General features: G+C 36.6%; 1 protein-coding gene across 1 annotated transcript; it reads left to right on the top strand.

Moving 5' to 3' along the window:
• The first annotated feature begins 216 nt into the window (after positions 1 to 216).
• Positions 217 to 7993, top strand: LOC136226217 (uncharacterized). The gene is made up of 7 exons (XM_066014567.1): positions 217 to 702; positions 4615 to 4788; positions 4868 to 4960; positions 5045 to 5113; positions 6507 to 6713; positions 7222 to 7347; positions 7658 to 7993. Exons 1-7 carry the CDS (start codon positions 421 to 423, stop codon positions 7811 to 7813), a joined length of 1107 nt encoding a protein of 368 aa, XP_065870639.1. The 5' UTR covers positions 217 to 420; the 3' UTR covers positions 7814 to 7993.
• The last annotated feature ends 2582 nt before the right edge of the window (positions 7994 to 10575 follow it).

Here is a 10575-nt window from a genome sequence, read left to right as displayed (position 1 = left end):
ATTTCTTCGTTTGTATGCATTTTATAATGAAAAATTATCTATAAAATAATAAATATTGATTTATCGATAAATGAATAATTTATTTATTTACTGATAAATAAATAATCTTATTTAATAAATATTTTTTTTTTTTGATCTCAATGATATACATCTATCAAGGTTTGTACAGTTATATTTATGAATGATCAGACCGGTGATTCCGAAACCTTGCTATAGGTATCAATCAGATCCAATGGAAACAATATTTACACGTAATAGAAATCCCAACACGAATCTCTAGCTACAGCTAACGTGCACTGAAGCCCATTTTAAGAATAAATATAAAAGAGCCTCCCCTCCATCTCCCGCCACTACCCATCTTTCTCGTTTCCTTTTCTTTATCTCTAAACCACGATTGTGAAGTAAGACGGCTAATCGGAAATGGATATTCCGGTTATAGATCTAGCGCGCTATCTGGAGATCTCCGATAAGCTCAGTACCGACCCACTGCAATTGAGGTGTCAACTCGGAGAAGTCGGGCCGTGGCTTAGCGAATTGTGTCAGGAGGTGAGTCGGATCCTCAGAGATACTGGAGCTTTAGTTGTAAAGGATCCGAGATGTACAGCCGAAGATAATGATCGATTCATAGACATGATGGAGAAGTACTTCCAGAAACCTCCGGAGTTCAAAAAGCTGCAAGAGAGACCTCAATTGCATTACCAGGTACAGTGTTTTATTTTTAGTGTGTAATTTATATACTGTTTGGTTTCTGGGAAACTAAGAGGAAATGCTCAGGGATTTTGATTATTAGTAGTAGCTTGATTTTTTTAACCGGACTGGGAATGCAAATAAATCAAATTTTGAACCCAACTGAGGAAAATTTTAGGACTTAGTTCTCACATGACTCAGTTGGCTGTAGATTCTTTAGAGTTTCCTATATAGTGTAAAAAAATTTATCAGATTTTTTTTATTCCTTAAATGCTTCAAACCGAAAAGAGTGACTGCTGCATTTGAATTGAGTGTATTTGTTTGGCTTCCGAGAGAGTGTGGGTAGAGAAAAATTGTTTGGATGTTGAGACAACAGGGGTAATAAAGGGCGGCTCTAAGCGACGGGAAGGGGTCCCACACAAGGGTGGGTAAGTTTTTTCCTATCAATATTTTTTTTTTTGGCAAGAACAGCAATTCGATTCCGTGATCCGTGAGTCACACGATAATAATGTTTACCATTGAGTCAGGACTCGCTTTCTTGGGACAATAGGGGTAATATCAATGAATTTTTATTAACTCATTCGTGACACTAACGATTCACACTATGAAACTTTGGGAGCGAATGATCGAACAAAGGCTAAGTAGTATGGTGAAAATCTCGGAAAACCAATTTGGCTTTATGCTGGGAAGATCAACTATGGAGACCATTCATCTAATGAGCCAAATAAGAAGGAAGATTTTCATATAGTTTTCATTGACTTGGAAAAGACATGTGATAAGGTACCAAGACAAGTACTTTGGTGGGTCTTAATAAGGAAAGACATTTTGCGAAAATATATTGACATCATGAAGGACATGTATAAGTGAGCGCACACGAATGTATGTATGTACCAGTGTTGGAAAGATTGAAGAGTTCCCTATTACGATTGGAGTGTATCAAAGTTCTGCACTTAGCCCATTTCTTTTTTATGTCGTTATGGATGAATTGGCAGGGGAAGGCTTGCCCCAGTACACTCTTGTGGTGGGACCCCTCCCCGGACCCTCGCTCAGCGGGGACGCGTAGTGCGATTGGGTCGCCCTTTTTTTTATGGATGAATTAACGAGTTCAATTCAAGACGGTATATCATGGTGCATGTTGTTTCCAGATGATATTGTGTTGGTGATAGTTGCGAAAGGCGACCCAGGCGATCAAGCCTCCGCCTTCTCTGATGGAAGGCGGGTGAAATTCCAAAGGCGACCGTCATTCCTCCGCAGGCGAGAGGCGGTTGCCTTTGATACTCAGGTGAAAAATTCTAGTTTACCTGTTATAAAAAAAAAGATAAGCGAAATTTAGGTTAGAAATTAGAGAACAGAAACAAACAGTTCGCGATAGAAAGGTTTCTTCTGTCCACTTCGAAGACTTCATCTCCTCCATCGCATGTCCACTTAGGGGATTTCTCCTCCATCGTACGTCCACTTCGAAGACTTCATCTCCTCCAACAGCACCGCCGACCACAACAGAACAACGTTACTCTTCTCTTCCCATCTTACAGGTATGTACGTCTCTGTCTCTCTCTTCTATTTCTTATTCCATCTTTTCTTCTTCTCCTACTCTTGGTTATAAGTGTTATGCTGCTCAAATTTTTATGACTTTGTTTGTTCCAAGTGTTATGCTTCCCAAATTTTTACGAAAGTTTATGAAGTTTGTACAAGTTTATTATTAGTTGTTGTGTTGTGCAAGTTTATTATTAGTTTTGTTAAGTTTATGAAAGTTTATTATTAGTTATTAATTCTAAGTGTTATTGCCCAAATCTTGCAGGCTTTTGATCATGAGTGTTAGTAATTCTAATACATCTGAAGCTACAAAAGGAACGGATCATTGTTGGAAGTATGTGCAATAGGTCAAGCGCATTACAAAAACGGATTCTTGATCATGAGTATTAGTTATTATTTTGTGTTTTACAACTTTAGAAGTTAAACTAGTGAATTTGAGTTATGATTTTATTTTTTTGTGTTTTCTAATTTTTTTATCGCCTCAAGTGCGAGAGGCCGTCGCCTCACCTCTCGCCTCGCCTCAAGGCGATATTTTGCCCTTATCGCCTTGGCTCGCCTTACGCCTTGGCTCGCCTTTCGCCTTTCACAACTATGGTGTTGGTTGATGAGACAAAAGAAGGCGTGGAGAGTAAGTTGGAATTATGGAGACAAGCTTTGGAATCTAGAGGCTTTAAGTTGAGTCGAAGTAAGGCGGAATATTTGGAGTGTAAGTTTAGTGGCGACAGAAGTAGGGAGGTCGGGACAATCACCCTGGATGGAAGGGTTGTCCAGGGCTCGTATTGCTTCCGTTATTTAGGGTCTATTATTCAAATGGATGGAGATATTGCTCATAGGATTAAATCCGGTTGGTCGAAGTGGAAGACTGCTACGGGTTTCCTTTGCGACCTCGGGATGCCTAATAGATTGAAGGGAAAATTCTACCGCACGGCAAATAGATCTGCATTGTTATATGGTACGGAATGTTGGATAGTAAAACACTGTCACATTCATAAGATGTCAGTGCCGGAGATGTGTATGTTGCGATGGATGTACGAGAAAGGATCGGATGAGGAATGAAGTAATTAGGACGAAAGTAGGGGTTACATCTATTGAGAATAAAACGAGAGAAAATTGACTAAGGTGGTTTGGCCATGTAAGACGAAGAGCGCTTGATGCGCCGGTTAGAAGGATTGAGGAGTGGCAAAGGGATGCATCGGTGAGAGGTCGAGGAAGGCCTAAGCAAACTTGAAAGAGGGTGATTGAGAGTGATATGAATTTATTGGGGATCGAGGAAAATATGACAGTGGATAGGACGGAGTGGAGGGAGAGCATTTATGTCGCTGACACGACTTGATTTGACGGTATCGTATGACGGTTCATGTTGACTGACTCCGAATCATTTTGGGACTAAGGCGTCGTTGTTGTAGTATTGGTGACACTGGTTGAGTAATTGTATTTGGTGCTGACTGCTGAGCACCGAGAATTTGCAATTTTGATTAGCTGGTAGCAGGAGGTTTGCCTTTAGTTCTCAAACTCCGTTTCTGTTGCCACTCTGCTACTTAAAATTTGTTGAATTTGGTCGTTTCTAGACTTTGAGCAACGGAAAGAAAGATCATTAGTAACTTTCTGTTTTCCTTAGTGCCTTATTTGGATTCATTAAAAAAAAAGGCGGTCCGGTCGCACTACGCGTCCCCGCTGAGCGAGGGTCCGGGGAGGGGTCCCACCACAAGGGTGTACTGGGGGCAACCTTCCCCTGCCAATTTATTTGGCAAGAGGCCGCTCCTAAGACTCGAACCCGTGACCTCTTGGTCACACGACAATTGGAATTCATTAATCAATAAAAATTTATAATACAATTGGAATTAATATACATACTCTTTTATAATTTCTTTATGTTTTATTAATCAGTGGACTTGACTATTGCAAGTTTAAGCATCTTAATTGTTGAGACATGATGAAGATTTCAATATATTTCAAGTTGGTCAAACCATTTTTGTTTGGTGCTTTTCTTTCCTTCGAAAACCAGATTAAGGGTTATTCCAAGTGGTGCCAAAATGGTAAATTTGGCATATATTCTAATTGATAAATATACGGAAGCAATAGAATTTTTGATGAATATTTGTGTTAAAGTTTTTTTGGATGTGCCAGTTGGGATTGATATTTGGAAGTATTGTGTATGCCAGCTGCTTAGCTTTCCTTCATTCCAGTAGCTTATGCTTTAGTTGGTGCTTGGAAAGGACATGGTAAAGGCTAAAGAGGAAGTGTGAGGTGTTTGAACTAAGATACATAAATTAAGGATGTGAAGGATGATTATGTTATTGCACAAAATTTAGTGAATAATATTTTATTTTGTTGTTTTGAGTTTTGAGAACATAGTTGACCATAAAGAACTTCTCGTGTCAATGGAGATAACAGGTTGGTGTCACCCCTGAGGGTGTAGAAGTTCCAAGAAGCCTGGTTGATGAAGACATTCAGGAAAAATTAAAAGCAATGCCCAAAGAGTTCCAACCATTAGCTCCTAAGGGACCTGATCCAAAATGGAGATACATGTGGCGGGTAGGACCACGGCCATCAAACACACATTTTAAGGTATTGACTCTTTCCATTCTCTTTCAGTGTTTTTAGCTGCAAGTTGCTAAATGCTAATTTGGATACTATACTTCTGCAGGAACTTAATTCAGAACCTGTGATACCTGAAGGTTTCCCAGAATGGAAGGATACTATGGACTCATGGGGAGTAAAAATGATATCTGCTATAGAAGTAAGCCATTAATGTGGGTTATTTTGATGCTGGTGGTTGTTAAGCATGTGTCTCAAGTGTCGTCTGTTTCGTCTCTATTTCCAGGCCGTTGCTGAAATGGCAGCCATTGGGTTTGGTTTGCCCAAGGAAGCATTTACTTCTCTTATGAAGCAGGTAAAGTGTTTATTGATGAGACTTCTCGAAGAAAAAAGATGTTTGATGAGTAAACATGTTATTCTTTCTATGTGGCTCTTTCTCACTCGTTCCAACTGCTTTATTCTTTTAACATTTCGATTCAAGCAAGGAACACTAAGAAATAAATAATATTCATTGTGGATTATTAATGCAAAATTTTGAGCTTGTATTGATACCAAACTCGGAAGCACCGACACTTCTCCAGATCAATGTAAGTTGACGGACACTCAGTCACTCCGGGGACACATCCCCGCAGTCCAAAATAAGTGTCCCCTCATATTTTTTATTTTTTATTTTTTTAATATTGGGACACTTTTAGGACATTTCTGGGACACAGCTTCTGATTTTATTAAGTAGAGTGTAGGGTTTCTTTCTAATATTTTTACAGAAGAAGGGGTTGATATGTACAAAAATAAAATAAAACCTAAATAGAAAAAACAAATCAAAATCTAAAGAAAAGAATATAGCAACCGCTCTTTTTTTTGGTAGTTTGAATAGTTTGAAGTATTAAATAATTTTTTATGGTTTATAATGACTTATGAATGTTGTATATATATTTGGCGTGTCCCTGCCGTTTCAGTGTCTCATATTTTTTAAAAATGCCGTTTGCCGTACCCGTACCCATACGAGTACCCGTGTCGATGCTTTCTAGATACCAAATGTACCGTTTTTTCTCGTGTTTCAGGATTTTTATTTGTATACATTTTTGTGCTTCTGGTGGATTTTTAATTTTTTTAAATGTTGATGGATGACATTGGGGCAAAAAATGATTAGAACTTAAGCAATTTTCCACTATGTATTTTTAAAGTGTGTGTCTCACTTTTCACCTGTTCTGTTAAGATGTTAGCCTTTTGGCATGGAGGTGTACAATGCCGAACGCGAACTGTGAATTTATATTTCTTGATGTGTCATACATTGGATATGTATTTTAAGACTAATGAAACTCATTGAATGGCTATTCCTTTGTTCATATATGTACGGTATGTCCTGACTCCTGACCAATGGTGAAAGTTTTTTAACGTTGTCATTGTCAGGACCTTTTTCCTTTTGCGCTACTGTTAATAGTTCAACTCAATATTGCAGTTGTTTATCTATTCTATTCTCTCTATTTATTTGCTCATTAACGGGCTTGGTTGGATGTGGACCAATTCCTATCTGAACAGTTACTAAATCTAATCACTTCACTGTCTAAGCTGAGGCCCTACGATTTCTTTACTATCGTAACATGATTTGACTCGGTAGTTTATTGATTATAAAGTTGGTGTGATGCTTAGTCTTCTTGTAAGCTTTTCCTTATTCATTTTTTTAGGGCATGAAATCCTTATTCATTTTTTTAGGGCATGAAAAATCTCTTGTTCCTTATAATCTTCAGGGACCACACCTTCTTGCTCCAACAGGGAGTGACCTATGCCGCTATGGCCAGGAAAGCACTGTTTTTGCTGGATATCACTATGACCTTAATTTTCTGACTATCCACGGCAGAAGTAGATTCCCTGGTCTTAATATATGGCTAAGGGATGGGCAGAAAGTCGAAGTGAAGGTTCCTCTAGGATGTCTTCTCATCCAGACAGGAAAGGAGGTAAGAGAATAGTAATACTGATGACTTGTTATTATTTATGTAGTAACTTTCTATGTATCTGATGACTTGCATCATCAATAACCATATGATGACTGCATACAGAAGACTTGCTATGTGAGTACCCTCGAGAAATTCTACAATGGCCATGATATTAACTTTCTATGAAACATGTATCTGATGACTTGCATCATCAATAACCATATGATGACTGCATAGACAAGACTTGCTAAGTGAATGCCCTGGAGAAATTCTACAATGGTCCTAGTCCAACGGACATGATCATTGAACTGCCATGTATACAAATAAATGGCAGTTATGTCTTGAAAGTTGCTTTTTAATAAGTTTTAACTCGTGTATTTATAAACATGGCAGTTTATTAGTAGTCTACCACTATAGAATTTCTCAAGTACCCTAGAATTATCCTTAACATATGACTATTTGTTAGTCGGGCAATAGTACTGCTACCTTAATATGATATGTGGGTTTTAATTTTACTTTATATCTGCAGATAGAGTGGTTGACTGCAGGAGATTGCATAGCTGGTATGCATGAAGTTGTAGTGACAAAGAGAACAATTGATGCAATCAGATTAGCATCTGAACAAAATCGGTGTTTATGGAGAGTTTCCTCAACAGTAAGTAATTATCTTCGTGGATATTGCTTTTCGGCCATTTACCTTTTGTTTGGGAAATGGAATGTCATTTTATAGTATTTGGATTCTGTCTGCTTTTTAAGTTAAAAAACTCCTCTAACTTTTTTTGATTTTTTACATTTGAATTACTTTAAATTAAACAGGAATTCAGTTTTATTTTCAAGTATAACAATTACCTTAAAATGGAATTCTTGATATAAAATATTCCATGACAAACAATATATGCATGTGAACTACTAGCTTTGATTATAGCAATTATGCTGACATGTTTTTTGATCTTTGTGTTTTGAAGCTTTTTGCACACATAGCATCAGATGCTGTGTTGAAGCCTTTAGGCCACTTTGCAGAATCGCCTCTTGCAACCAAATATCCACCCATCTTGGCCGGAGAGTTTGTTGAACAAGAACTTGCAGTTATCAATCTGAAAGGAAGTAATGGAGAATCATGAATAAATTTGTAAGTAGCAATTGATTATCCGATGTTTTTGGGCTGATGCAGATCCAAATTAGTCATGTGAATGACAATGAACAAATGATAATCAGGTGTCAAAGCATACCTTAGCATGTGCCCAATATACACAGAATGTTCTTTCAAAGTAATAGTGAATGGATATCATATGCTTATCTAATCTTCAACTCTTTTAAAAGAATATAAATCTTGAACCATGTCATGTTTCGTCCTGTTTGGCAATTAGCTGTTAGCTGATTTGATTAGTAGATTGTGTGATTGCTAATAGCTGTTTGTGTAAAATTACAAATAAGATATGATAAAACATTTATTTGGGATTAAAAAGTATTAATTAGGGATAAAAATAAAAAGAGATAGAAATAATAAGCTAATTGAAGAAACTCCTGAAATGAGTTTTTTCAAAATTAGCTTTTTGGACTCAATAAGCTCTTTCAAATCTCTTTTCCCCAAACATCGTTATTAAGTCAAACCTTTAAAGTGGCTCAAACTTCTAATTTTACTCCAAAAAGTTCCTTACAAAACAGCGCCTTTGTCAATTTACTACCCTATGCATGTTTTGAAGCTCCATTTTGGGAACTGTGCTGATTTTGTGTTTCATAATATTAGTTTACAAGTTTGTTTCTTTCGGCTCATAAAGATTAAGATTAAGATTATTTCAACAAAAGAAAAAGATACACAAGAGAAAATTTACTGAATGTATTAAAAGCCTACTCAACTAATGTACACGTGAATACATGGGCCTCACTAGGTTGAGGTAGGGGTGGCAATAGAGCGGGGGAAAATCGAAAACTGTGGGGATCCGAATTGACATGGGGGCGAGGGAATTTTAGCCTTGAACATTAAAATTGGACGGGGTGGATGTTACTATCCCGAACCGTGGGGATCCGCAAACCGTCACCGAAAAACCGACCATAAAATCCCCGAAAACAAAATAATATATTAGTTAACCCTAAATAAAATCATATCCTGTTTTCTTATTAGGTTCTATTTCAATAATAATAAAGTACAGAAATAAACCTTGTGGTTACATCTGTTTTCGATCGACAGTCTTGTGGTTTAAAAATTTACAAACTGGTACCTAGAGGTTCATTATATTTATTTATTTTATAAATTAACTTTCATTGTTATCTAATTATCTCAGACAAAAATCAAAATAAAAAATAAAAATCAATTAGTTCTCTAATTTTTTTTTTTTTTCCAATTAATCCGACTCGCAACATCATGGCGTGAGCCTGAACACTCAGTAACTGAACTGTACGGCCTCCCTCCCTCCATCGTCTTCCTCCATTAAAATAATCACAATCCCTTCCATTTTCATAACCTCTTCTCTCTCGATTCCCAAATTCATAATTGCCATGGAGAAGGGGAATTTTTTATGCTGTTTCTGTGTTTCTTTGTTTTGTCTGTACACTGATACATCTTTTATTATTATTTGATGATGGGGAAACTTGCTGATGGCGATAAGTGGATGATGGGGAATGTGATCAGAAATGGGGATTACTTTAATGATCATCGAAGTGTGCCTTATTTTGGGCTTATGATTCCTTAGTCAATTGGAATTGGTTCTGTGATTCAGTCATCGGAATGTTCTTCTGGTTCGTCTTCTTCGTCAAACTCTTTCTTTAATGGGTTTTCTAACCTGAAGAGTCAATTGTGAAGAACGACAGAGAGAGGGAAATTTTCAATGATGCGCCAAATGCGCAATCTTCAGAGGTCTCAAATGAGTTTTCATCAAATGAGCTTGGTTCACAATTCATGGCTCCTATATCTGAAGAGTCTAAGCATCAATTAGGACTATGTTTTGATTCCAAATCGCCTCTTGATGAAATGGGTTAATTGGAAAAAAGGGGAAGTTGGATTAACGCGGTAGAAGATGGTGTAATTGATTTTTATTTTTTATTTTGAGGTTTGTTTGCGATAATTAGATAATAAGGAAGTTAATTTATAAAAAAAAATAAATATAAGGACAAAATTAACTCTTTTTCCTTTGACTTTTGACTTTTTTTTTTTAATATCGTTAGTCAATTTGGTATGTGTTTGCTCACGGAATGAACCTCAAAGTATCAGTTTGTAAATTTTTAAACCACAAAGGTACCGATCGAAAATAGATGTAACCACAAGGTTTATTTTTCTACTTTTTCCTTATTTTTACTTTTTTTTATAGTGACGGTAAAATTTTACTACTTACCCATGTGCAATTGGTGGCAATGTAGACTTGACTTGGTAAAAAAAGCTATTGTAGAACCTATTTGATACCATGGATCTTTGGTCACAGTTGCATCTATAAATGCCAGTGTTTTTCCTTTTTGTGTGAAGGTTCAAGCACTGTATAATGTATGAATTAATTGAGACTTTAGGTTTGTTGGTTATGGCCTTTATAGAAATAGGTAGATCCTGGTGCTCTATAGTTACTTTGTTTTTGACAAAGTATCATTATTTGTTGTGTTTTCACCATTAGATGGTGGATTAGAAAATTAATCCAATGGTGAAAACACACAAAGTAAGACTTACTTTGTTAAAAACAAAGTAAGCATAGCCTTTACCGGTAGGATCTTTACTACTCTTTAAGCCGAAGTCAATTATTTAATACCACAGCTTTAGCCTATAATAATCAGGATACAAAATCTTTTAATTGTATGCATGTGTTCTGGGTTATATTTTCATTTTCTTATTAATCGAATGAAAGGATATGCTTTCACTAAATCAATGAAGATTAATGTTTTATAACGAAGGTTAATGTTG

The sequence above is a fragment of the Euphorbia lathyris genome, chromosome 4 (assembly GCF_963576675.1).
Source record: "Euphorbia lathyris chromosome 4, ddEupLath1.1, whole genome shotgun sequence".
Classification (NCBI taxonomy): Eukaryota; Viridiplantae; Streptophyta; class Magnoliopsida; order Malpighiales; family Euphorbiaceae; genus Euphorbia; species Euphorbia lathyris.
This window is presented reverse-complemented; position numbering and strand designations above follow the sequence as displayed.

Bases quoted from the DNA above. Each gene is read 5' to 3' on its own strand.
- LOC136226217 (XM_066014567.1), top strand. From the start codon at position 421: ATGGATATTCCGGTTATAGATCTAGCGCGCTATCTGGAGATCTCCGAT. The intron at 4,789-4,867 runs GTATTGACTCTT...ATACTTCTGCAG, and splicing joins CATCAAACACACATTTTAAG to GAACTTAATTCAGAACCTGT. The intron at 7,348-7,657 runs GTAAGTAATTAT...TGTGTTTTGAAG, and splicing joins TATGGAGAGTTTCCTCAACA to CTTTTTGCACACATAGCATC.